Below are 27,522 nucleotides of genomic sequence, written 5' to 3'. Positions count from 1 at the left end.
AGGCAGAGGGATGAGCTCCCTGTGTGGAGAAGCCAGGGGAGGTTGGTAATGAGAGCTCCAGCTAGTAGAGAATTCTGGTCTGAGAGAAGCAGAGACAAAGACAGAGGGAGTGTGTCCTGTGGTTTAGAGTCTTCTGCCAGTGAATTCCTCTTTTTGACTAAAATATTTGATGTAGAGTTTCTATCACTTGCAAACAAAAGTCCTGCCTAATTTAAGTGTGAGCTTACTCTTGTTTTACAAAAAATGTGCGTATGTGTGTATGAGTGTACGTTCATCTAAGCACGGAAAAATATGAATGCATGTACTGAATGGCTACCAGCAGTTATTTCTGGGGAGAAGTGGAATAGAGGGGAGTCAGAAGGACATATGTATCATTTTTACTTTATAAACTTCTTAATGTTTAAACTTGTTATAACCAGCTTGTATCATTTTTGTACTTTTAAAAGACTAAAAGCTGCAGAAACTCTGAGATAATGTGTGTGTTGTCTGATGCTGTTGAGTTTGAGGTGTGTGGCGGTTGAAAACTAACACACGAGTCATCGCAAACCTGAGAACCACTGCTTACAAACCACCCAACAAACCTCAGTCAGACAACCACAAATCCCAAGGCCCGAATAAAAGCAGTAATAAGCGCTGAGTGAAGAACTAATGCTGGGAAGTTGTATCCAGTAGGCCTGTGACCATGGCCCCTACCCTCCTAAACATATAGTTTCCATTATTTTTCCTAAAATCCAACCCAATAAGCCCACAATCTAAGTTACAAACAAACAAACATAAAGGTGTGCTTGCTATGCAAATGCAGCTGCAAAGCAAGCTCATCCCTTTACCCTGCCCAATGCATTTCTAGACAGAAAAATCCAGCCACAGCTTCAAGAGTCAATGTAAATAGCCTGGAGCGCTAAGGAAGATGGGAAGTGTGCTGGGCCAACCTAAGCACACAGGCTGATGGGATGGAGCCAGGACCAGAGGGGATGGGGTCGTGGGAAACGGATACAGCTGGCTCAGCCATACGAGCCACTTGGTAGATGGACCAAAGCAGAAAAGCACAGGGACACAACATTCTCAGAGTGGAGATGGTGTCAGCAAGTGGAGCATTGACAGCAAAGAGAAACGCAGGTGAATGATGCCAGCAGGACCCCAAGTGGTGGCTGAAGGATGCCAGCAGCAGAACACAGGGAGAGGACCAGCAAGACCCCGTGTAGGCTAGGGGGTTGGGAGGCAGCAGCTGATGACAGATGAGACCTGGAATTCCAGGGAGGGATACTGAGGCAGAAATTCAGGGGTATGAACAGTAAGAGCTACATACGCATACTTACTGCATGCTAAGTGCTTTAAACTCTTATTTCACTTAATTCTTCCAAATACCTTATGAAGGAAAACTTTTACCATCTCCATTTTTGAGATGAAGAAATTAAGGTTGACAGAAGATTTGTGATTTGCTCAAAGTTGCACAGCTAGTGTATTAGTCAGCTCAGGCTGTTGTAACAGAATACCACAGATTGGGTGATGTTAAGAACAGAAATTTATTTTCTCAGCCTTCTGGAGTCTCAAAGTCCAAGATCAAGGTGCTGGCAAGGTTGATTTCTGGTGAAGCCTCTTTTCCTGGCTTGCAGATTGCTGCCTTCCTGCTGTGTCCTCACATGGCCTTTAATTCGGTACACACGCAGAGAGAGAGATCTCTGGTTTATCTTCCTCATCTTATGAAGACACAGTCCTATCAGGTGAGGGCCCCACCCCATGACTTCATTTAACCTTAATTACCTTCTTAGAGGCCCCATCTCCAAATACAGTCACACTGAGAGTTAGGGCCTCAACAAGGAATTTGGGGGTTGGGGAAGAGTGGGGGGAGGACACAATTCAGTCCATAAGAGCTAGTTAGTAGCAAATACAGACAGTATGGCTCCAGAGCCTAATACTCTTTCTGTATTTTTATATTTTATTGAGGTATAATTTAAAGATTATAGTTCAATGAGTTTTGAAAAAATGCATACATTCATATGCCCCACATGCCTAGCAAGAACTCTACTGTACATCTTAACCATTACACTCTACCAGACTATTTTATGACAGGAGGTGCTGCTACTGGTAGATTTCATGGCAGCCAGGAGTCATCCCTGGCACTGAAGACACAAGGTCCACACGCAGCAAGACTTGATTCTGAACTCCCTTCCACACACATCCACATGGGACTCCCCGCCCGGGCTAGCCCTCACCCTCTGCTGCTCTGCTCTGGATTCCAGGAGATTGACCCTTGGCGAGCCATGTTCCCCAGGGTATTTCTCCCCCTCCCTCTCTGCATAGGGCAGTGTCTCTGCCATCTCCTCTGTGGCTCCAACTCCCACCAGACAGTCCCACAGTGGTTTTCTACCAGATGACCCTCGTGCCTCCTGCACTTTGGTAAAAGAGCACTTCTTCCCTGTTGAGTTCCAGTTCAGAAGTATCAGTGGCTTCCTGCTGTTGCTATTCTTTGAGTTATCTCGCCATCCATTGTTCGGCTTCTCAGCTCTTCCATCTCCTGTATAAACAGTTACCTGCATTACATTCCCCCAATTCAAATACTCAGCATGGTTTCTATTTTCCTGGTAACACTTTTATAGTACACTGCTATAGTTCCTACTTGTCAGGACTGGCTCAGAAACTGGGGCAGTTCTAGACATTGGATGGAGCCCATGCACAGAGGCTGGAAGGTGGAGGACTCATCAGCAGAGATTTCTCCAAGAGGATACCAGAGACTGTATTTTTGTTCTCTACTTGTTGACATCTTGTTGGTCTATCTTGTTAGCAAATTAGCACTTCCCTCCAATACATTTCTTGCCCATGGCTCACCTGTTTTTCAGGTGGACCTTTGCAAGCTGTCAAGACTAGAGATGCTTTTATCACATGGTTCTTCAGCTACTGTCATGACACTAAGCTACTAATTGGATGTGTCAAACTGTCACATATTTTCCAAAAAAAAAAGTGCTTGTCTCTATGAAGTGGTTGGGGAAACAGTGACTTCGGAGTGCAAAATGGGATACTCCAACATCGAGAAGCCTTCAACAGCCTGTGGGTATCCCCTGGGATCCTGCCAACCAGCTGGGGTGTGGGGAAGGAAGCCTTTGCAGAGGCTTAAGAGAGGATAAATGCCTGGTCAGCTCTAGTTCCAGTTTGCAACAGGCTCTGGCTAACTGTAAAATCCATACTAGTCCCCAGGACTACCACAGAAGGACACCCATCTCTAGTTTGGCTGACAAACTAAGTCTTGGCTTTCAAGAGCCTTTGGCTTTAGGAGGGAAAACCAGGAGGCAGACTGCACCCACTGGCTCACTGCCCTGCATCCAGGGACTTCTCCAGAGCTGCAATAGCTCTGAGTCACGTCTCCTTTCCTCAGCTCACACCACCTCACTGGCAGGCTGATGGCCTGCCCTGATGGCAGGAGTAGAAGCCCCGCTGTCAGGGGGTGAAAGGCAACCAGACAGTTCCCACTTCTCCTTCACTCTCTCTACGTGATAAATCACTTCAGCCAGCACTGTCGCAAAAGGACCTGGCAGCTAATGGGAGAAATGTAACCCAAAAAAAGGAGAAAAGGAAGAAAGAATCCTGTTAGTCACAGAGCTTTTCATCTGAACCACAGAACAGGCTCTTGCTTTCTGTGGGAATAATAAAATCACAGTCCCGCACTATATTAGCTCCTCAAACAAAAGCAGCTCCCTAGAATGTAACTCATCAGGGCTTCTGAGCTGGATTTAGTTTTCACTGGGTAAAGGCAAAGGTTAAAATGAAAGACCCTTAAGAAAGTCAGAGGTAAATAAGCTTGCTATCCAAACAAGGAAAACACAGGCTGCAGGGCAGCTCCGCCCTGCGGTCAATTCAACACCTGGCAAACAAACAGCATGGTCTCCGCCCAAGCTGGACTTTTCCCACAGTGGACTGGCAGCTTCAGAGGTCCAACAGAATGCCAGGCTGTCTCTCCGACCTGGGAAAATAGGGTGAGAAGGAAGGGCTGGAACAGATACCTCGTTCCAAAGAAAAAGCACAACAGCTAAAAGTTATTATTAGAGAAGGACCTCAGAGCAGGCGGCTGGAGTTATTTTCAGGGTAAAGAAATATTCTTTGTAGAGAAGTGTTTAGGGAAAACACACAAATAGTGTGTGAATATCACATTATAGGAACAAAATATTCTCTCTAAAATAAAGAGCTGGTATGGAATCAGTTGTTTTAACATCACATAAGCCCAGTGCATGCCACCTCAGCAGCAGGCATGTGGCTCAGTACCCCATCTTACCATTCTTCATCCTTCCCTTCCCCATGTCACCTAGCTCCTGCTTCAGCAACCCCTTCCTCCAAAGGCATCCAGGACTCTCAGAATTCTCTGAGAAGACTGTTCCTCTAAATTATTCATAGTACAGTGCTACTGACTTCCTATCCTCCCCTTCCCAGAAGTATCTGCTATGTAAGAATCCAGTGAAAATGAGCAATGCTTGGAACAAATAATGAATCACTCCTTGGAAAATTGCAGGAACTTGTAGAGATTTCACAGGGGGATGAATGTCTCTTACCCATGTCCTAAATGATACTACGTATAAATATACTATAAACTTGACCTCTTTTAGAGTATGAATTCCTGTTATACGGGTATGAGAACATTATTTTTAAGATACTGACTTTCAAAAGTTGAGATCACTACTTTCAGTCAAAATAGCCATGGATCCAGCAATTCCACTACTGGGCATATACCCAGAGAAAACCATAATTCAAAAAGACACAGGCACCCCAATGTTCATTGCAGCACTATTTACAATAGCCAGGTCATGGAAGCAACCTAAATGCCCATCGACAGACGAATGGATAAAGAAGATGTGGTACATACATACAATGGAATAGTACTCAGCCATTAAAAGGAATGAAATTGGGTCATTTGTAGAGACATGGATGGACATAGAGACTGTCATACAGAGTGAAGTAAGTCAGAAAGAGAAAAACAAATATCGTATTAACGCATATATGTGGAACCTAGAAAAATGGTACAGATGCACCAGTTTGCAGGGCAGAAATACAGAGACACAGATGTAGAGAACAAATGTATGGATACCGAGGGGGGAAAGTGGGGGGGGGGTGATGATTGGGATTGACATATATACACTAATATGTATAAAATAGATAACTAATAAGAACATGCTGTATAAATTCAAAACTTAAGAAAAAAATTTAAAAAAAAAGAGCCATGGGTCTAAAGGCCAGCAGAAAAATATTTGTGAATTTATTTACAACTTGCGTTCTCTTCCTCGTGTGTGAACTTTTAGATCGATAAAGGTATGGTAAAGTGTTTTCAATAACCAAAAAATCCTTTCTAAACTCCTGTTTAATCTTGTCATACTTCTTTTCTACCGGTGCACAAAAATATTTTGGAAATGTCTTATCCACATTATACTCTGGTCCTGGTAGGGGTAAAACACAATGGTTGACAGGTCTATGTCCATATTTACAATTGTTAGGGATTCCTGCTGTAATATCGACATTCTCAGCCCTGACTACGGTAGACTATTGCTAGAGACAGACACAATAATTCCCCTCAACTGCATGCTCTTTTTCAATGTGACTCCGCTACTCCTTCCATCAATAAGTGGAGTCTATTTCCTCTCCCTTTGAATCTGGGCTGGCTTTGTGACTTGCTTGACTCACAGAATTTGGCAGAAGGGACTCAGTGTGATTTCTAGGCATCCTCATGGAGCCCCAAGCCTCCATGTAAGGAAGTCCAAGCTGTACTGCTAGACAGAGTCTCTTAGAGGAGCCCCATGGTGCCCAGCTGACAGCCATCCCCAGACATGTGAGTGAGGCCCTGTTGCATCCTCCAGCCCGAGTCATGACCAGCCAACACATGTAGAGCAGAGGCAAGCCTTTTCCACTAAGTCCTGCTCCAATTGCAGGCCTATGGAATCATAAGCAAATTTCTGCTTTAAGCTACTGTGTTTTGGGGTAATTTGTTACCTACCAGTAGATAACCAAAATACTGACCTTATACAAAAATGACTGAATTGTATACAGCTACCAAGATTTGGTACACCAGAGATGAAATACTTGGCCTCAGAAAGCATCATCTGCCTCAATACAAAAATGTAAATGATCAAAGTCCAAATTATGCTCCGAATCAGAGACCACTCTCCCAATATCCATGCTCCGCTTCTTCTACAGCAGTGGCCCTCAAAGTGTGGTCCTGGACCAGCAGTATCAACAACACATGAGAACTTGTTAGAAATGCAGATTCTTGGCCTCCTTCTGAAAGAGAAACTCTGGGGGTGGGGCCCAGCAAGCTGTATTTCAACAAGTCTTACAGGTTGAGTCTGATGCACGCTGAAGTTTGAGAACCACTGTTCTATGGCAATAACACTTCTGATGCTTAACTGGTATACCTGGCCACCTCGATAAAGACTAGGTAAGGAGGCTAGGTAAGGCCACGACTAAGTTCTGACCAGCAAAAAGTAAGCAGAAATGGGAAAGTGGGTGTTCCCTTCTCTGCCTCTTTCACCTTCATTCTAGTTGGAATTCAGATATGATGGCTGCAGCCCTGGAAAATATCTTAGATCATGAGGTGATCCTGGGAAATGAATCCATGCACAGCAGAGAAACAATATGGAAGGAGCCCAGGACCCTAATACTATGCAGCTGCCACATTAGTTCTAGACTGATTCCCTGACTTCCTGAACATGAGAGAGAAATTCCTATCTTAAGCTTCTGTTTTTAAAGTTTTCTGCCCCTCACAGTTAAATCTGCTCCTAACTAATATATAATTCGAATAAAGTAGTCCCCCTTCCCCTCACCAGCTGAGATGTTCTTTAATATAAGAATATTTTTTCTTCACTTGTCACAAGTTATTCTTTAGATTGTTCAATTTTTTAGTTGCCTATTAGCTGTCTCCTTATTTGACTAGAAGCTCCATGAGGGCAGTTTTGCTTTGTTCATCATTGAATCCCCAGCATCCAACACACTTCTACCCTCACAACAGGGACTTGGTGAATATTTACTGAATCAAATGGACAGATGAAAGAATGGATGTAGGAAAACCACATTTTTTCCAGAGAGTCTTTAAGCACTGATAAAATGACCAAGCCTCAAATAATCTTTCTTTTACGTCCAGCAAAACTATCTCCCCATCACATCCTACCTCTGTTCCACAACATAATCTAAATATGAAGCAACAATAACAATAACTAACACTTTTACATACCTTAAAATGCACCAAAGACAAATTCCAATAGAGGAGCATCCTACAATATAATACCTGAAGTACCTGAATATACTAAAGTACCTTTAGTACTCCTAAAACCTGTCAAAATCATCAAAAACAGGAAAGTCTGAGAAACTGTCACAGGGAACGTAAGAAGACCCAACCAGTAAATGTGACCTAGTATCCTGGATGGGATCCTGGAACAGAAAAGGACATTAGGTAAATGAGACTAAGGAAATCTGAATAAACTACAGACTTTAATTAATAATAAGATGTCAGTATTGGCTCGATAATTGTAACAAATATACCACACTGATGTAAGATGTTAATAATAGGGAAACCAGGCTTGGGATGGGGTGAGGGGAGGAGATGTAGGTATATATTCTCTGTACTATCTGCTCACTTCTGTAAATCTAAACTGTTCTAAAAAATAAAGTCTATCGATAAAAGAAATATGCCAAAGACTTACATATATTAACTCTTATTACGTATATTAGTTCTCATGAAGACTCAGATGGGAAGTATGATGAGCCCTATTTTACAGATACAAAAGAGTACATTAAGTTCAGTTTCCCCAAGTCCCTAAGGCTTAGAGTATATGTTTCTTCTGGATCAAAATATATTTGATTCAGTCATTCAAATAATGCATATTGATTACTGTGTGCCACCCAGAGACTGAGCTTAGGTGATTCTATGAAAAGAGTCAAAATTAGGAAGAGAGAAAGAGCTTTGTATCTGTCTACTGAAATTTAAAGGGCACAAGCAAACATTTTAAAGCGTGCACAACTCTAAAATGTGTTATATTTACATGTTGACAGCACATATACTCCTCCAACAGCTAGAAACAACTGAGCTTGACATCTAATTATCAAGAATAATTATTTAAATATGAAGCCACTAGCTGGCATAAATTTTTAAGAACACATAAGTCATACATCAGAAATTACAAAGCTGATTGAGAGTGAATTTGTATCTTACCCCATGTACCAAAATAGATAAGGCTCTATCTCTGAGGACAATCCCTGGTCTATGCTGAAAGAACACCTCAAATGAGAAAAATCTCTATGTCACTGCATTCCTTTCTAAAGACTGTAAACTTCCTTAACTACTATTTTGGTTAGCAGAACCCTAACATTTTCATTACTGATTACTCTGTTGATCAAAACAAAGATTTGGCACCTCGATTGATCTAATTCCTGACCCATGCAGTCTGACCATGAAATGTTATCCATGCTCACTATGATAACGTGGTACACCAAGATGAAAATAAGCTTTGTTGAAATTTTTTTGCAAAATGTATTACCTATGGGGATTGACTTTCATGCCCGGAACTGTAATCAACAGGTAGAGTCCAATCTAAATATCCACCTGAAACAATACCTAAAGGAGTATTTTGCATCTGTAACTTCATTGTTTCTCATGATTCCTTTAGCTGCCTCACTGTATTTATCCTTAAAAGTTCAGCTGAGGCATTAGGTCCTTCACAAAGTTTTAGCCTGCTCATTGTGGGCCATGGCACCTTGCATGGACCTCAGTAATAGGATTTATCACCATTCAGTAAAATTCAACAAGCATTGAATGAATGCAGATGAGGTACCATTCTGAGCACCTGGGAAACATCAGTGAACAAATCAAAGTTGCCTACCCTTGTGAGGAGAAATAGATGATACATAAACTATAATACGTAAGTAAATTTTATAGTATGTTATAATGATAAGTGCTATGGAAAAAGAAAACATGGAGTGGGTTAAGGGGTCTGGGGTGGACTAGGGTACAGAGGAAGGTTCAGGTTATAGTATTAATTAGGGTGGCAAGGTAGGCTTCTGTGAGAACAGGAGATTTGAGCGAAGACTCAAAGGAAGTGAGGGAATTATCTCTGTAGATCCCAAAAGAGGAGGCTTCCAGGTAGGGGAAAGAATTAGAGCAAAAACCCTCAGGCAGCTATATGCTTGGTGAGTTTGAGAAAAAGCCTGGAGGCCAGTGAGTCTGGAGCAAAATGCCCCAGAAGGGAGTAGGAGGGGAAGAGAGAAGTGAAGCAGGGAGCATCAATCATGGGGGTTTGGGGGGCCATTACAAACACTGGCTTTTACTCTATGTTAAATGGTGAGCTATTGCTGGTTTTGAGTAGTGGAGAGACATGATCTGACTTATTTTGCAAGATTCATTCAGGCCATTATGTGGAGAATAAAATTGTAATGGAGCCAAGACAGAAGCAGAAAAACCTATTAGGAGGTAATTATAAGTGAGAGAGGATGATGCCCCAGGCCAGAGAAGTAATGTAGAGAGGGGTAGAGACCCAGAGTTTGGATTTAGCGTCATGGTAAAACAGATGTGGGGCATAACAAACAGAGGAGAGCCAAAGATGACTCCAGGGATTTTGTCCTGAGCAACTACTACAATGGAGGTGTCATGAACTAACGTGGGAAGACCATGCTTCCATGGAATTCACGAAAGAATAGGAATTTGGTTGTTATCTGAAAATGTGCTGTTGATACTTTCTGGTAAGACGGAATAAGCACAAGAAGAGTGGGTGTCAGTGGTTTGAAAGAAAATCTGGGATTCAGCAGAGGGGCACATTTTAGAAGTGCTCCATTTCAAATTCCCAATACTTGATATCACAGACAACATTGTGAGGAAAAACACAGAAATTAATGTCTCTGAGTCTTAAAGTGATTCTGAAGAATTAGACTCTGAACATGAAAAAGTTCTAGAAATAGCTCAAATAATTTATTTACATTTACCTTTTCATGTATGACCTGAGAATAAAATATTATTTTAAAATTCCATCTAGATAGACCTAAATTTTCAAGAAATAGAAAATAATTTTGGTGATAAGAAATCACCATGTAACAGTTTAACGGGGAGTGTTTTTCTTAGTGACACAAAAAATATCTTTTAATTGGATACAATGAAATATTATGATAAAAATAACTAATATTTACTAGCCACAATGAGCCAGCGACAGTGCTAAGTGCTATACATGGAAATTTTTATTTCACTTCTCACAACAATCCTATGAAGTAGCTACCAATTTCACCCCGTTTAAGAGAAAGCTCAAAATAGTGAAGAAAACTTACGTGTCTTCTGTATGTCCCATATGATCTTTGTGCTTTGCTGTTTTTTTCCCCTTGGAAAAAATATTATCAGCCTCTTATTTAATAATTCCTCACCTTTAAGAATTTTAAGAATGAAATCTTTAGCATGGGTCTTCCACACATGCTCCACATGTTACCCCAAGCATGGCTGCTCTCTCTGCTACACATAGACCTCTAATTCCAGTCTTTTCTGTCCTGGGTTTTGTGTTTTGGGTTTTGTTTGGTTGCCTCTGATCAGGTCAAAAAACAGGCATAGAAGGAGGTGCAGGGCTAAAGGGATGAGTAAAATTTTGTCCCTGGGCTTGAGGCACTTACAGTCTAAAGGGTGACAATACATGAATGGGTGATTTACTTCCTTTCACGTGCCAGGTGCCCTGCCTCTGTGTGTGCAGCAAGCTCTGACAGTGAAGCTACAACTTAGGGCAAGCCCTAACAGAAAGAAAGAGAGGGTGTTTTCTCAACTCCTTCGGCTTCACGCTGTATTACGGGTAATTCCAATAAACATTCCTGGGCTGCAGTGAGCCACTCAGGGAGTGTTTTGATTATAGTTCTCTCATACCTTGTATCACGTAGGCCACAAGAGCATACGCTGTTTGTTTAACCTTGGACTAAAGATGACACACTAGGTTATACAAAAGTCCTGAAAATGATTCAGTTCCAGCTTCCCAGAAAAAATACGAGAAACTCTGACACACAATTACAAAAGCATTCTACTGGTTGGGCTCAAAATCCACAGTTACAAAAACCATTTAGCAATGTACCATAGAACAGATGTTAGTGACATTTACAGAGTATTAGACAATAATAATATTAAACAGTAACATTTGCAGATTCATTATATGAATCTACACAGGGTAACTGTACTGGAAGGTAGGGAGTGGGGGGAAAAGGGATGTAGTCCATCCTGGAAAAGGATCAGTCTAGTTGGGGAGACTCTGTGAACCTAGAATAAGAACCAGGGCTGTAAGCACACCAAATTCTAGTAAATTCAATTCCGTTTCACTGATGTTTATAACCCTCATTCATAGTTTGAGAATACATGTACTAAGGGATCTCTTAAGAGGATCTCAGAACTGTGACAGTATCTGCTCAAACCAATGGATTACGATGAAACAAAGTTTTTCTTCCTGATCTACAAATGCAAGACCCTAATGATATAAAATCTGCTTGTGCAAGGAGGCATGAGCAAGTGCATCCTCTAAATTCAGTTGGCAAGAAGATATTTCCTGGGAAGAAGTAACACTGTCGTTAATGCAGTTTACAGAAACATAGACCAAATCACTGTCATTTTTGACAGGTCCCTTAAAAAAAAGTGTGTCAAATACTAAAATATAAGAATTTAGCTGACAGGACTAGATTCTTTGCTAAGAACTGTCTACACAAAGAAGGGACACTGGCAATCATGACACTGAGATTTTTAAGGGTTCTTATTCTCATCTGCAGCCTTGGGATGTATACAGATGAAAAGATTTATTCTCTCCTTCCCCACCATCCTTACATATTCAAACAAGTAACTTCTTTCTAAATTCCTTGCAGAAGGAGGGGGGTAAAAGTCTAGCTGGGAGGAACTTTTGAAAATAGACAGTGTCCCTTCCCCCACTCCATCTTTGGATGCTGATGGAAATGTACTGTGTGTGAAAAAGACAGAAAACTTGAGAACCACTCATTAAGTATCTGAACACACAAATCAGATACCTTGATGCAGTCTTAGGAGATACAGTAACTCCTACCTCACAAGCGAACCTCCAATAGCCTTTCACTATGCAGAGATGGGATGCTTCTTAGAGTGCAGTTTGAACCCCTGTATCCTGTACCTGAGTTAGGAGTAGCAATTCCTGTTAGGGTATGAATCAGCTGTGTTGTTTTCCAGTGTCACCAAGGCAACATACATGACTGAACCACAACTAATACAGAGATCAGAAAAGTTTTATCAAGGTGAACATCAGCATTAAGATTGATAGAATTAATGACCACTTCATTCTTTTTATCCATGTATTGAAAGAAATGTTACTCTTCTGGAGAAGAAATGTGCTCTGGTACTTCTGAAGTACATCCTATGATAAATTATATTTTACGTCAGCACAGTAAGCATCAGTTTTTAAGCCCCAAAAGACATTTAGTGTGGATGTTTTCCTTGCTTTCTTTGAATAAGCATCAGGTAGCAAAGGCATAAAGCCTGAAGGGAAAGGGCCTAAGAACCTAGTAAGACAGTTAAAAAGGCAAGAGAAACCCTATCTTTTTATGTTATTATTACTAATGCCTTAGATATTTGACTATTAACACTAGTATGAGAGTACTGCAGTCAAAACTGCAGAATTTGGATAGGACTGCAAAAAAGAAAGCAGTTGTCCTTAGAAAGTCAAATGTCTCCACCTTCTCGGGGTTACTGATGCTGTTTCCCATGGCTTCTTGGAAAATACCACTGTTTTCTCTGGTCTCTTTCCAGGTGCTTTATTGAGAGAGTAAGATGAAGGAAGAGGAAAATATCATAAACAACTTTATTGTGGAAGGACAGCAAATGCTGACCTCAATATGCTTCTGTTCTTTCTACATAACATTCTCATATTTGTAATTGTGGAGGAAGAAGGATGGTCAGAAAATGTGGCATTGGTCATTTGCGGATTGTTCTAGCACAATAATTCTCAAATATATTCATCCTCAATCCTTCCCTTTATACTCTAAATCAGCACTTCTAAAACTATCTGTGGTGAAGGACCAAATTTTAAAAATTCCAATCTACTGCAAACTTTTGTAAATTACAATAGAAATGAGCTACTAGAAAAGTAAGTTAAAAAAACCCAAAATATACAAAACATAAACCCCCAAATTTTGTATGATTGATTTCAACAGACACAAAATACTCTGCCGAACTGCTATTAAAGTTTATAAATGCTTATTCTCAACTTCTATACTCACCTTGTGGCAGATGGGTAACAAACTATTCCCAACTACAGTCTGCAAAGGACCATCTTAATCACACACATATCCACAAACACAGGACACATATACATCCCAGAAGCACACACAAACACATCAAAGTAAAGCTAAATTTCTATCCATTTAAAAAATAATTCAAATTTATATTAAATTATTATATTACATATTTCTTTAGATCTCACTTCATACAAAAAAAGCCGATGAGAAAACAGCAGTCTCCTACCCCAACTCTGTCTTCCAGTGCCTTCTCAGAGTGGCAGCTATCTAACAATCAAACCTGTCAGAAAAGCTGTTAATGCCAATCTCCCCTACCCCCAGTCTGACCTTCCTCCTGGGGCTCTCTTCTTCTCACAGCTGCTGACCTGGGTATTCCCTCTGCCTCCTTCTATGCAGGGGTTCCCTTTGAGAAAGACTGTACTACTGTTTGAAATATCTGCAGCTCCTGCCTTGGGGTCGATTATATCAATATGTGCCCCATTGATGTCAGGCTTGGTTATGACTTGTGAGGTTCCATCCTATGGAAGGATTTGACATTTTTGCCTTGTTAAACTCAGAAGTGACCATGTGACTTGTTTGGCCAATGACATGTGACATTCCAAGGTGGAAGCTTAAGAGATCTATCATCTCTTTTCCCTCCGCCACAAGACTAGCAATTTCCCAAATAAAGGATGCTCCATCGGGCTGGGTCCCATTATGAAGGTGACAAGGAGCAGAACTACACGATGGACACATTGGGTGAAAAGAAAGAAACCTGTATTGTAAGCCATGGAGAGTTCGGTATTGTTTGTTACTGCAACATAGCCTAAGCTGACAGGTAACACTCTTGATTCCTAGATCTTCTTGTTTTGGTTTTACCACCTCATTTTGGTAATGCGTATCGTCTAGTAGTTTCCTGAGAAAGTGTTCATGACAAGAAAGATCTAATATGTCTGAAAATAATAGAATACTGAATTTGAAATAATTTTCCCACAGAATCACAAAGCATTAAGACATTGTCTTCTAGTTTCCAATGATGCTGTTGAGAAGACCACTGTTGTTTTTATTTCTAGTCCTTTGTATGTACCTTCATCCCCTGCCAGAGGCTTTTAATAGGTTGTGGTCGTGTGCTCTGATATGGGCCTTTTTCAAGAGATTTGAATATCTTTTTCAATCTTAATTCTCATGTTTTTCAAATCTAGGAAAGAATCTTCAATATTTATTCCCCTTAAGATCATCTTTTAAATAAGAATTTGGTTGTATCAAAGTTATACATGCTCAAAGTTTGCAGAGTCAAAGCTCTCTCAATGAATATTTACCATTCCCCAGAGATAACCACTGTGAATTATTTTAGCTAATTCTTTGGAATTCACCTCCACATCTCTACACACGTTTTAATTGTGGTAACTTGATATTTCTGTTGTAGGCATTACTTACTGATTTTCACTATGGAAATGAGGGTTTACTATCCTCCTTCTTTGCATGCCCACCACATATGTGCTCCTTTCACTATATATCATAAATTTAATTAGATTAATGAGTATTTACATTATTGGGACCTTGTATTCTAATTAGATTTGAGCCATATGATAACTGTGAATACTTTTCCTCTCCTGCCAAACCTTTTGTTTTCCCTGGAGTTAAGAATTGTATTGTTCTCTTCGTTTACTTAGTTTCCTAAGCGCATATCACCAATTCAAAATTCTCTACTACTTGTTTAAATCTCATCTCAATACATTCATACATATCAGACTTTCTGTTTGGTGGTTAGTTGGTTTCTCTCTTTCATGCAGAACAATTTCCTTAAATTCACAGGAGTACCCCCAAATGGAGGTCCTTTCTCCGCATTTCTCAAGATAGAAGGATTGAATATATTTTAGTTAGCAGTTTGTTCGCTGGATTTATAACTTTTAAATATTTGGACAAATGTTCTGTAGGCCTCTCTTGGTACTCTTTTCCCAGGCTCTGCAAATGGGATAAAGCAGGCATGGCCTCTAATTCCTGAACCCTTCTGGATTTCTGTCAGGCAAATTGGCTTCCTTCTCACCGGTCTCTCTTCTGCAGACACTTAGGTACCAGCTTCTCCCACTCTGCCAAGTCAGCTACCCTTCCTCCATCTATCCTGTCTTCTAAGCATGTGCTGAATTCTCTCAACTGCCATTGTCTGCTTTTCTGTTCTTTTTGTCCTTGAGGGCTTGTATAAGTACCTTATTGCTACTGTAACAAATTGCCCCAAACCTACTGTCTTAAAAAGACACAAATTTATTATCTTATAGTTCTGGAGATCTGAAGCCCAAAATCAGTCTCAGTGGGCTAAAATCAAGGTGCTGGCCAGGCTGCATTCCTCGAGGAAACTCTAAGGGAGAATCTGTTTGTCTTTTCTAGTTCCTACAAGATGTCTGCATTTCTTGGCTAGTGATCCCATCCTCTATCAACAAAGCCAGCAGCTGAGCATCTTCCAATTTCTCTCTCTCTGACTCTAACTCTCCTGTCTCCCTCTTTCCTTTATAAGCAGCTTTGTGATTACATTGGGCCCACTCACATAATCCAGGATAATCTTCGCAGCTCAAAATCCTTAACTTAATTACGCCTGCAAAGCCCTTTTTTTCAAGTAAGATAACACATTCATAGGTTCCAGGAACTAATACATGGGTATTTATGAGAGGACCATTATTCTATCTATCATAAGGGTTTATACTTTCCTTCCGCCTTTACTGTGGGGTGCCAGGAATAAGCAAAGCAAAAAGTATGTGTTCAATCACCTTGTTTGATCAGGAGCCCAAGTAGTATGTGTCCTGTTTCCAATTCCTGGGATTCTTCTCATATCTTTTTCTCAAATAGATAATAATAATAGTATAGGAATAATAATAGAAATAACCAAATATCACTAAAGCCCTTAATCCATACATGAGATTAGGACAGGCCCCAGAAATGTTTTCATAAACCCTGAGTGCCACTGTTTGGGAGAGAATTTGGCAGAGTGGAAATGGGAAGAAAATAAATAAAATTGGAAAACAGAACAAAGGAGTGGGGAAAAATTTTTTGAAGGAGGTGCTTATAAGATTATCAAATATGCTTGTCGCTCAGTAATATGGGTGCTAACCAAAGACTAGTAGACAAGAATCAGAGATAGGAACAGAAAGGCAACATCACATATGAAAAAAAGGAAGCTAAATTTAGAATTGGAAGTTCTAAATTCAAACCCCAATTCTCAAACTTACAGTCTGATCTTGCACAAGTCAATCAGGTATCTTGGCTGTGTAGCTGAAGAAGCTGAAACCCAAAGAAATTGTCTTAATTTAAATTAGCAGACATATATGAAAGACCTCAGAGAGACATCTGCTACATTACAGTTGAACGTTAGTTGAATCTGAAGCAGAAACAGTCACTAATTGAAAACTAGCATTATGGCATAAGAAATGCTAACATAAAAACCCAACAGCTGGAAGGCAGACTGAAAGAAAATTATCTTTCGCATTTCTAAAAAGATGGACTAGTCTGGCCATAAGAAAATTCACCTTAATGCATGGGTATGATTGCAGATATTCTATAGAAATATCACTTTTATTCATTAAAAAAACATTTTATTGAACTCCTCCAACGTGCCAAACACCATGCTAGGTATTAAGGATATAGCAGTGAATAAGGCAGATGCAATCTCTGCCCTCACCGAAGTTACAGTCTAGCACAGAACTAGTCATTTAAACAAATAATGACAAGTAGTGTGATAGGTACTTTTTAAAAAAATTTTTTCCTCCACATGTTACTTTTTTTTTTTTTTTTTTTTTTTTGGCCATGCCATGTGGCATGCAGGATCTTAGTTCCCTGACCAGGTATTGAACCCTTGCCCCCTACATTGGGAGCACGGAGTCCTAACCACTGGACTGCCAGGGAAGTGCCAACATTTTTTAAATTTATTTTTTTGGCTGCGCTGCACAGCATGTGGAACCTTAGCTCCCCGACCAGCGATCGAACCCTTGCCCCGTGCAGTGGAAGCACGGAGTCTTAACCACTGGACTGCCAGGGAAGTCCCAAGTGTGATGGGTGCTTTGACAGAAACAAAAATATGGAATTCAGGCACCTAAATCAGACTAGAGTGTTGGTTTGGGGTAGGGAGTTAGGTAGGGTACTCAGAGTTCATGACACACCCTTCAGAGCTCAGCTAAAGACTAGGAATTAGTGAAGCAAAAATGAAAGGGGGTGGCTAGGCAGAGTGTTTCAAGGAGCCTACTCATTCGCTAGGAAGAGTGACAAGGTATCGTGGAAGCTTTTTAGCCTAATTCTTGTATCATGCATGAAAATGGCGATAGAACTGACATGAGAAGAAAGTGCTTGTGTTACAATGATGCTTTCAGAATGACAGACTCACATCGATGGAATTATAATTTGCTTTCTTCTCAAAGCAAATTCCCTCTCCCACTTTTCATTCTACAACCAGGCAGTAGAGCACAGTGGCTAAGAGCGCAGGCTCTGGAGCCAGGCTGCCTGTCTGGTTCACATTCTGACTCTGCCACTTGCTAGCTCTAACACCTCGGAGACGTTTATCTCATCATCCCTCCATGCTTCAGCTTACTCATCTATAAAATGTTCCTAATGTTAATATTTTCCTCATTGAGTTATTATGGGGATTAAGTTAGTTAATAAATCAAAAGTGTTTAAAACAGTGCCTGGCACAAAGTAAGAGCTCAATAAATCTTCACTTGTTGCTGCTACCAGTTTTATTTGCCAACCACTGGCCTTTTGTAAATTTCCAAGAGGATAAGAGGCCATCTGACTTTGTTTACATGGCACTGCTTTCAGTCACAAGGAAGACAAGAATGCAGCAGTACTAGTAGCTAACCACCTGGTCCTCAGAATAGAAATAAGAAGCAACCAGAATCTTCCCGATCAGTTCTGACTCTGAGACATGGGAAGATCAGAAAGCTTCAAAGAGGTCTTCAACTCTTTCAAGTTCTATGGAACTGAGACAGAGATGGCAGAGAGCATGGCCATGATGAAATCAAGCCCCACAAGAAGGCAAAACTTTGGTGGACCCACCATGATTCAGGCTGCAATACAGAAACAATATTTATAGATGCATACAGAGATGATCAAACTGAGAGAGACCTGTTTACACAAACCAATGCCAGGAGATTAAGTCCAGAATTTCAACTTCGTTCACGCAACAAACATTTGAGTGCCAGCTATGTACAAGACACTGTTCTAGATGTTAAGAATATAGCAGTGAAAAAAGAGACAAAAGTACCTGCAAACACAATAAATGAGCTAAGTAGATAACATACCAGAAAGTGACAGGTGCTATGGAGGAAAACTAAGTAGCAAAAGGAGATACGCAGAGCAAAAGATCAAAGAGAGAGGTGGGGTGTAGGGTGAACAGTTTTCATCAGGGTAGTAAGGGAAGGCCTCACAGAAATGCGGACGTTTGAGCAAAGACCTGAGGAGATGAAGAGGACGTGGAAACGTCTGGAAAGAGCATCCCGAGCAGAGAGAACAGCAAATGCAAAGTCCCTAAGGGGAGTGGGTCCAAAGTGTTTGAGGAACAGCAAGATGGTCAACAGGCCTCTGAGCAGAGAAAGGTAGGGTAGGAAGAGCAGAAAGTAAAATCAGAGAGGAAATGGGGTCTTGTAGGCCTAACTGTAAGAATCACAGCTTTTTCTGAGTGAGATGGGGAGCTACTGGATAGTTTTGAACAGAATCATGGTGTGGTCAGCTTTAAAGTTTAAAAGGATCACTCTGGCTGCTGGGCTGAGAAAGGAATGAAGGTTAAGGGTGGCTGATGTAGAATCCTAATCAAAGGTAACAGCGGCTTGGACCAAGCTGGTATCAGTGGAGATTGGAAGAGCGGTCACATATTTTGAAGAGATAACAACAGGATTTGATGACAGATTGGATGTGGGGTGTAAAAGAGCTGCTGAGTCGCCCTCAGCAATGGGAATGATGGAGGTGCCATTAACTGAGATAGAGAAGGTTGTAGGCAGAGAAGGTTTCTGAGGGGAGGCGAGATCTGGAGTTTGGTTTTGGGTTTAATAAAATGGAGAGGTCTATTAAATACCCAAGTAGAGATGCGGAGTTTCTTGGATATACAAGGCTGAATCTGAGACTAGGGAGTTGTGAGCTTATTTATCATATCCAATGCCATAAGAATGAATGAGACACTGAGGGAGAGAGTATAGGAACAGAAGAGGTCCAAGGACAGAGACCTGGGACACTCCAATATTGAGAGGTCAGTGAACAAAGGAGATTGAGAACAATGACCAGGAGTGCACGATGAAAATCAGGAGAGTGAAGTGCCCTGTAACACTGAAGAAACAAGTGTAACAAGTGAAGAAAGTGTTACAGGGAGGAAGTTGCAATCAACTGTGTCAAGTGCTGCTAAGTGAGACCACTGAGAACAGGCCATTGGATTAAGAAATGTGGAGAGCAGTTTTGGTGGAATGCTGAGGGCAAGAGCTAGCTGGAGTGGATTTAACAGAAAATGAGAGAAAAGAAATTGGGACAGTAAATATATAACTCTTTCCGAGATACTTACTGTAAAGAGAGCAAAAAAATGGGACAGTAGCTAGAGGAGAAAGTAGAAATGGAGAGTTTTGTTGTTGCTGTTGTTGAAGATTAATTTTAAGAAGCAACATATTAATTTACATAGGGAACTATAACTGGTAAACAGAACAGAAATAGATGTAACAGATCAGTGCTTTCTCCTCTCTGTTGGAAAACTATTGGGAAAGTACAATTAAAGTCACAGGATTACTTCATGCGTGCTGACAACAGCTCCACCTTGCGCTCTTTCCAATTATGAAGACTCTCAAGCATCCATCTACACTGCAGGGGAAGAACTGCTAAGGAGATCAGATGTTTGAATCACGTGGGCAGGGTACCGGTCCCTTGACCAGTGCTGGAAAAACTCTAACCATTCATTCTTTCTTTCATTCAAGAAACATTACTGAGCACCTATTATATGTCAGTTACTAGGGATGCAAGTTCAACAAAACACAACTTTGCCTTTAGGGAGCTCATGGTTCAATAAAGGATGCAGACAAACAAATGAATAGTTCCCATGTAATGTTAAAAGAGGTATGAGTACATATAAGGGACAAAAGTTGAATTAAATAGTTAACTGTTTAGTATGGGGACATTTGGGTCATTCCTTTTTTTTTTTTTTTTTTTTGCTGTTATAGAGAGGTGTTTGGGATTTCAATTGTTTCCAGGAATTCTTATTGATAACTGTTACATCAAGATTATAGGAAATCTTACCAAATAAGAAGGAAAACTATTATATTCCTGCTCATTACAAAAGCAACCAAGAAAATAAATCTGAATAGTATGAACCACCTGAACACAGGCAAGTTGGGAATTCATTCAACAAACATATATTGAGCACCTATTATATGTCAGGGCATGGTTCCAAGTGTTTGAGATACATCAGTAAACAAAAGAAAGATAATGCTTTTCAGAACGTGTATTTTAGCAAGGGAGCCAGTCAACAATAAACATAAATAGTAGTAAAACAGGGTTTCCCTGGTGGCTCAGTGGTTAAGAATCCGCCTGCCAATGCAGGGGACACGGGTTCGAGGCCTGGTCCAGGAAGATCCCACATGCCGTGGAGCAACTAAGCCTGTGCGCCACAACTACTGAGTCTGCGCTCTAGAGCTTGTGAGCCACAACTACTGAGCCCACGCGCCACAACTACTGAGCCCACGTGCCACAACTACTGAAGCCTGCACACCTAGAGCCCGTGCTCCACAACAAGAGAAGCCACTGCAATGAGAAGCCTGCCCACCGCAACAAAGAGTAGCCCCTGCTCACCGCAACCAGAGAAAGCCTGCGTGCAGCAACGAAGACCCATCGTAGCCAAAAAATAAATAAATTTATAAAAAAAAAAAGTAGTAAAACAGACAGTATATTTGAAGGTAATAAGTGCCATAAGAAAAAATAGGGGTGATTGAGGTGGGTGTCAAATTGTAATTTTAAGTAGTATTGTCAAGGCCTCAGTGAGAAAGTGACATTTCAGCAAAGACCTGAAGGAGGTGAGGGAGTTAGCTCTCTTGATATTTGGAAAAAGAGCATTTTAAGCACTGAAACAGCCCCCAGGTGCTAAGGCAGAAGAGTGGCTGGTGTACGGCAACGGAAGTAGGGGGAAGTTCTTAAGAAGCAATTGCAGTAATCTAGGTAAGAGATGAAAGTATTATACATCCAGCTCACTTGCAGTGGAGGTGCTAAGTAGTCAGTTTTTGGATATATTTTGAAGGTACAGCCAATAAAATTTCCTACGGGAATAGATGTGGGATGTGAGAGAAAGGAAGGTATTAAGAGTCATTCCAAGATTTCTAACCTCAGCAATTAAGATGGGAAAGACTGCAGGTGCAGATGTGAGGGGGAAAATCAGTTCAGTTTTCGACATATTGAGTTTGAGATGTCTATTAGACACCTCTGTATCACCTAGGATCCTCTTGGCCTCATTGCCTGTAGGGTCTTCTACCACTTATTTTGTCTTCATTGCCATGGCCAACCAACCTCAGGCAGCAACCACCCAATAGTGCTTTGCCTCATGCTCAGGCCACACATCTCACACAGGGGTCTGTTTGGTGCCCACATGAAACGGAAGTATGTGTATGTTGCAGAGGAGGGTAGTGTTAGCATCCTCTGACTGAATCTTAACCTCCTGTCCTGACTCACTACTTTTCCCTACCCTCACTTCCCCAAGATTGTACTCCCTAATAAAATAAGAGCACAGAAGACTGCCTCAGATTCTGCTTTCTGGGAGAACCAAGGCTAAGACAACATCCAAGTGGAGGTGTGAGTAGGCAGTTGTTTAAATGAGTCTAAAGTTTGGGAGAGTGATTTGGGAAGATATAATTTTGAGGGTTGTCAGCATGGGCATTGTATTTACAACCATGACGCTAGATGAGGGCACAAAGGAGTGAACAAAAAAGAGAAATGTCAGAAAGAGGAGAAGTTGAAGATTTTATGCTATTACCTTTGAGAGCAGAAACAATGTTTTATTTACTGCGATAGCCCCAGTTTTGTAGTACATAGCACAAAATAGGTGCTCAACAGGTATTTTTAGAATAAACAAAATAGGTCACCATGGCCTTGGGGTTAGGTAGAAAAACAAATTAAGTCCTGAGAGGTGATGAACTAGAATAGGCAGTGTTCATGGAACTTGAGTTCACAGTGAGGGTGAAAATTAGGTTCAACAGCGGAAGCAAGAGAGAAAAATAACAGGAAAAGGAAGCCGTGGTTAGAAAAAAGCTCTCAGATACCACTTTCTCCTTGAAGCCTTTTATAATCATCTCTTGAGACCTTCCCCCTTTGCCATCTTATCTACCTTATACTATGTCAACTTACATCCATGTGTTCTTCCCTACTTTCATCTCCCCAATATTGACCCTGTTTTCCAATTGAAAAATTGAGTCAAAAGTGGGAGTAGCTTTCAAGTCCCAGAGATAAAAACGGATGCTAAAGTTTGACATTTCTAGTTCATTTCTATGGTTTATGGAGATGCCAGAGCACATATATGAAACTGGGAGACTACATTTCAAATCTAAAGTATATCCAAAGCATTTAGTAAAATAACTTGCACTTGAATGACTGGATGACTGAATGAGTGAATGAACAAAATTAGGTGAAAACAGAGGCCAGGAGAGCGTAAGTCAAGGAGAAAGTATGACTTAATAACTGTTTGAGGCCCACTGGTCTGAGAGTAGGGCACAAGTGAATAGGAGAAGTGGGCCTGCAGTCCCACTAGCACCCAGGAAGCACCCAGGAAGTCAGCAAAGTAACTAAGGCATGAAGAGGTAGGCCCTAAATGAAGATCAGTGTGAACAGAAAAGAAGAATATATGGAAATTTTTAAATAAAAAATTACTGTATTTGGTGAATGAGAAGCATTGGTTATGAGCAAATAATTCTAATATTTTGATTTCATGTATAGGGCCAGGGTAAGAAGAGCAGGAAGATAATAAGCTCAATTTTGCAAATGTATTTGACACAAGGGTGAGATATACAAATAAAGCTAGTAATAGGCAACATTTAAATAGACACTTATTACATGTCACTGTGCCAAGTACACTTTCCATGAATGATCTCATTTAATTACCACAGTAACACTATGATATAGGTGCTATTATCATCTTCTCATTTCACAGATGGGAAAACTGAGGCGCAAGAATGAAAAATATGCCCAAGTCACACAGCTAGTAAGTGGCTGAACCAGGATTTGAACCCCAAAATATTAAGGATTTTTTCCCAGGACCATAGAGATATTCATTATTTGTTCAATATTTACTGAGCACCACTACATTCTAGACATTGTGCTGGGGATGGGAGGAGAGAAATTCTGGTGGTGAACAAGACAGACATGGTCCCTACCTGCACAGACCACACATGGACATTAAATAATTACAAGTATGATGAATCAGAAAAGAATCTCAGGGGAAGGGAATAGCATGTATAAATTCCTTGAGGTGAGAGTTTACAGTAGGGAACAAGAGAAAAGAGCCTGGAAAAAATAAGACGACTAACATGGCTGGAGTGCAGAGAGCTAGAGGGACTGCTGGGGAGGCTGGGAAGAAGACGAGCCCAGATAATGGAGGGCCTGGCCTTAATGACAAGGACTTAAGATTGTGTTCAGTAAGCAAAGGGAAGGACTGAAGGAATTCAAGCAGGGTAGTGACTTGATCAGATTTGTATTTGTTAAAATTTGCTCTGGCTGCAGTATGGCAAATGGATTGGAATGAGCCAAGAGCAGTTTTGTAGGACCTCGATGGTAGTTAGTGCAGAACTTCAAGCAAGAGATGAATGTAGCTTAGACTAGAGTGGGATGAGAAGCCACAAATCCTATTTTTTTAAGGCAGGTCTAGGTGATTCTGATGTGTGTCGGAGGTGTCTTAGGTTTCTGAACTGAGTAGATGGACAGGCTGTACTTTACTGATCCGAGGTCTACGGGAAGAGGCTTTTGGAGAGAAGAGGTTGAGTTTGACATCAAGTCATCCAGATGAAAGTGTAGCACAGGCAGTTAGAAATATGAATCTAGAGTTCAAAAGCAAGATCTAGGCTTGAGTTTTGAGCTGGACAGTCTTTGGCAAAGGGTATTTGAAGCCACCGGAAAGAGGATGAGACCACCTAGGAAAATGCACATGGTGGGACTCGAGAAGAGGATGAAGCTCAACAGGATTCCAATATTTAACAGTTGGCTAAAGGAGGAGAAGCTGGTTGTTAAAGAACAACCAGAGAGGTAAAAGAAAACAAGAGCAGAGGGCAGAGAATATTTGGATGAGGCTGTGGGCAATGGTGTAAAATGCCAGAATGAGGTCTTGTAAATGAGGCCTGAAGCTTGTCTGTGACAATTCAGAGCTGATTCAGGTGTGTGGTAAGAACAGAAACTAGACTGGAGAGGGCTGAGGAGACTGGGACATGAACGTCCACGGGGTAAGAGACAATCGCGGTTGGAGAGGGATTTAAAGAGAAAAATGTTTTCCAAAAAATGAGAGACTTAAGAATGTTCAAATACTGGACAGAAACGCCGGTTGAGAAGGAAAGGTTGAAAATAACAGAAGGAAAGGGGGATATTCTTCAGCCCAAAGAGAAAGGACGAGGGGATCTACAGGACCAGGCTAGGGAACTCTTTCTTTTTCAACAGTAAGTCAATAAGGGACGGAGCTCTGTTTTGGACCCTCTCGGCTTCCTAAAACATGTTTGCTTTAAGGGACTGAAAGTGAATTACAATAGACATGAAAGCCCGGGAGAGGACTGTCGAGTTCAATAAAAAGGATAATGGTAAAGTCGGTATCGTGTCTCGGGTGACCTCTGAAAGGGCAGTTTCAGCAGCTTCGAGGCAACGGAAGTCACACTGCGGGTTCACAGGGGGAGCGGGTGGTGAAGAAAAGGGTGCAGCCGCTGCAACCCTGTGCTGCAGAAAACGGGCTGTGAAAAGAAACCGACACAGGATGGTGCAAAAAAAAAAAAAAAAAAAGGCGGGCAGGTGGAGGAGGAAGGTAAGACATTTCGAAAGTGTAGAAGAGCAACCTCGGATAGGGCAGGTCACGGCTCGGAGGCCGAACATGTGCCCCCCAGGCCTGGCCGTCCTCGCTGTTGTACTGAACCCCGCCAAGGTGACCGGAGTCCCAGAGCCTCCGTCCCCCGAAACAGAACGGCCCCGCCGGCGGGCGCCAGGTTTCTCAGCGGATTCTCGAAGCAGAGCCGCCCAGCCCGCCCAGAGGGGCGGAAGACCCTCCCCACAGGGGCCAACGACGCCCCCGGGCCGCGCCGGCGCAGCGCCGCGGCCTACCGTCCCAGAGTCCAGCCCAGGCCCCAGGCCTCGGGGGCGACCGCAGAGCCGCTGCAGGCCTTCCTCCCCAGCTCGCAGTACTCTCGCACTCAGGCGCGGCCCCGACCCAGTGGCGCGTCTCCCCCGTCCCGGCAGCGTTTGAAACTTCCCGGGGCTGGCGGCGCTCGGGGACCCAGACCCGGCACGCCGCAGCCGCCCTAGAGCCCGCCGCTTACCGCCGCAAGGGCAGCCCGCGCGGGGGTTTCCATCGAGCAGTCGACGCCCCTCGGGAATTCCCCACCCCGCCACACACAAACCCTAACTCTTCCTGCAAATTTCCGCCGCCGGTTTTATCCGTCGATAAGCGGCAGGGCGGGGGAGGGAGGAGGGGAGGGGGAGGGGGGGCTTAGATCATTCCTCCCCACCCCTGGCCCCAGACCACCTCCGCCTTCCCTCTCCCCGCGGAAGCCCTCCGCCGTGCCCGAAGGAACTCGAAGGTCTTCGGCAAGTTCCGCCTCCAGCGCTGAGGGCGGGGCCGCTCGAGCTCCTCCGGGCCGAGCTCGGCTGTTTCCGTGCGCGGCCGCTGCGCACTCGGCACTGGGCGGCGCTGGCTGGCTCCCTGGCTGCGAGTCCTCAGTCGGCGGCGGCTGCTGCTGCCTGTGGCCCGGGCGGCTGGGAGAAGCGGAGTGTTGGTGAGTGACGCGGCGGAGGTGTAGTTTGACGCGGTGTGTTACGTGGGGGAGAGAATAAAACTCCAGCGAGATCCGGGCCGCGAACGAAAGCAGTGACGGAGGAGCTTGTACCACCGGTAAGAGGAGCAGGAGGAGGAGGCAGGAGCCGGAGAGAGCCGGGGGGACGGAGGGGGGACGGGGAGGCGCCGGACACCAGCGCTCGGGGCCTTCCCCTCGCAGGAGGGGCCGTGGTAAAGATGGAGCCTCCGCCCGAGCCCCACACCATCGCCGCCGCTCGCAGCGAACAAAGAATAATGGCGGCGGACTGGAGCCAGCGGCGGCCGGGGCGGCAGCGACTCTGCCTGCAGCCAGCGGCGGCGCTCATGGCGGGGGGCGGCGGGCGGGGTGGGAGCCGGCGGCCGGGGGTGTGTGCGGGCGGCCGGCCGCGGCGAGCTGGCGCCCGCGTTCCCGCCGCCGCCGCCGGGCCGAGCGGGGCCCGGCGCGGAGCCGGGAGCCCAGAGCCCGAAGCCACCCCGGGAGAGGCCGCCCGCCGGCCTGGCCCTGCCGGGCGCTGCCCCCCGCTCCGCCCGCCCGGCCCCGCCGCCCGCCTCGCCCCCGACCCGGCCCGCCGTCCGCCCGGGCAGCGCCGCCGGGGTGCCCGCGGGGGGTGGAGGAGGAAGAAGGCGACAGCTGAGGGCAGAGGAGGTGAAGGCGCCTGCCTTCTCGGTAGCCTCCTTGTCTGCATGCCCGCTTCGCGAGGGGAAGCGCTGCTCCGGCTGACCTACTCTCTTCTCCACTCTCTCTTTGTGCAATAAAGTTCGAAACCCAAGGTTTCCTTTCGTACTGTATTTTATTCACGCCCTTTTTCCCTGCTCCCACCCCGTTGGAAAGATGTTTTCTGTGTTTTTCTACTTACATGAAGGAATGAGAACTCTCGCTTTTTAAAATAATTTTTGACTCTTATCCTCACCCTCTTTTTTTAAAATCAGTAGTCATGGAAATGCATTCTTTCGGGAAGGGGGTGCTAAGAAAAACATATTGGTAGTAACTTTTTAAAAACTGTTGGGATCTTGTAAAAGGGAAGCTGATGTTTGAAAACAGTTTCGGTTTTAACCCTTTTCAATAAGGGAATAATCACTTGAGAGATTTTGAAACACTTCGTTGAAACATATTAGCCGATGTACTTTTGTTTTACATCACCTTTTTTGGGGGGGCGGGCAACCGTGGTGTTGGGTCTTCTGGATCTCCCCATGTACCCCCTGCCATGTTTCGCACATCTTTCTGTCTAAATGTAAACAAGAGATTGGTTAATACTAATTCTAAAAATAGGCATTTAAAAGTATCCATTATTAGTCTAGCGTGCGGTAGGTAACCC

General features: G+C 43.0%; 2 protein-coding genes and 1 long non-coding RNA gene across 11 annotated transcripts in view; 1 reads left to right on the top strand and 2 right to left on the bottom strand.

Annotated features, from left to right (window-relative positions):
* The window catches only part of LOC137225992 (transcription initiation factor TFIID subunit 4-like), a 289,701-nt gene extending 262,288 nt beyond the window's left edge, over window positions 1-27,413 (bottom strand). Inside the window, exons 1-4 of the mRNA XM_067739937.1 lie at window positions 27,404-27,413; window positions 26,581-26,949; window positions 25,919-26,527; window positions 16,434-16,485 (exon numbers count right to left, since the gene is read on the bottom strand). Of these exons, the coding sequence (XP_067596038.1) occupies window positions 16,434-16,485; window positions 25,919-26,527; window positions 26,581-26,949; window positions 27,404-27,413 (1,040 nt within the window). The remainder of the gene's footprint in view (window positions 1-16,433; window positions 16,486-25,918; window positions 26,528-26,580; window positions 26,950-27,403) is intronic.
* Window positions 1,505-5,979, bottom strand: LOC137226286 (uncharacterized). Of its 2 annotated transcripts, XR_010944292.1 has the most exons (3): window positions 4,265-5,979; window positions 3,857-3,955; window positions 1,505-2,515 (listed from the first exon to the last, which is right to left on the bottom strand). It is a non-coding gene; the product is annotated as an uncharacterized lncRNA (long non-coding RNA). The 2 variants fall into 2 exon arrangements; XR_010944291.1 differs by lacking the exon at window positions 3,857-3,955.
* CREB1 (cAMP responsive element binding protein 1) overlaps window positions 26,039-27,522 on the top strand; it is a 56,460-nt gene continuing 54,976 nt past the window's right edge. For 6 of the 8 annotated variants that reach the window (XR_010944281.1, XM_067740830.1, XM_067740831.1 and 3 more), the window contains exon 1: window positions 26,147-26,284. The gene's annotated coding sequence lies outside the window, so the exon portion shown is untranslated. Of the gene's footprint in view, window positions 26,285-27,522 lie in introns of all 8 variants that reach the window. The other 2 variants (XM_067740832.1, XM_067740827.1) reach the window with 2 other exon arrangements.

The sequence above is a fragment of the Pseudorca crassidens genome, chromosome 6, assembly GCF_039906515.1.
Source record: "Pseudorca crassidens isolate mPseCra1 chromosome 6, mPseCra1.hap1, whole genome shotgun sequence".
Lineage (NCBI taxonomy): Eukaryota > Metazoa > Chordata > Mammalia > Artiodactyla > Delphinidae > Pseudorca > Pseudorca crassidens.
This window is presented reverse-complemented; position numbering and strand designations above follow the sequence as displayed.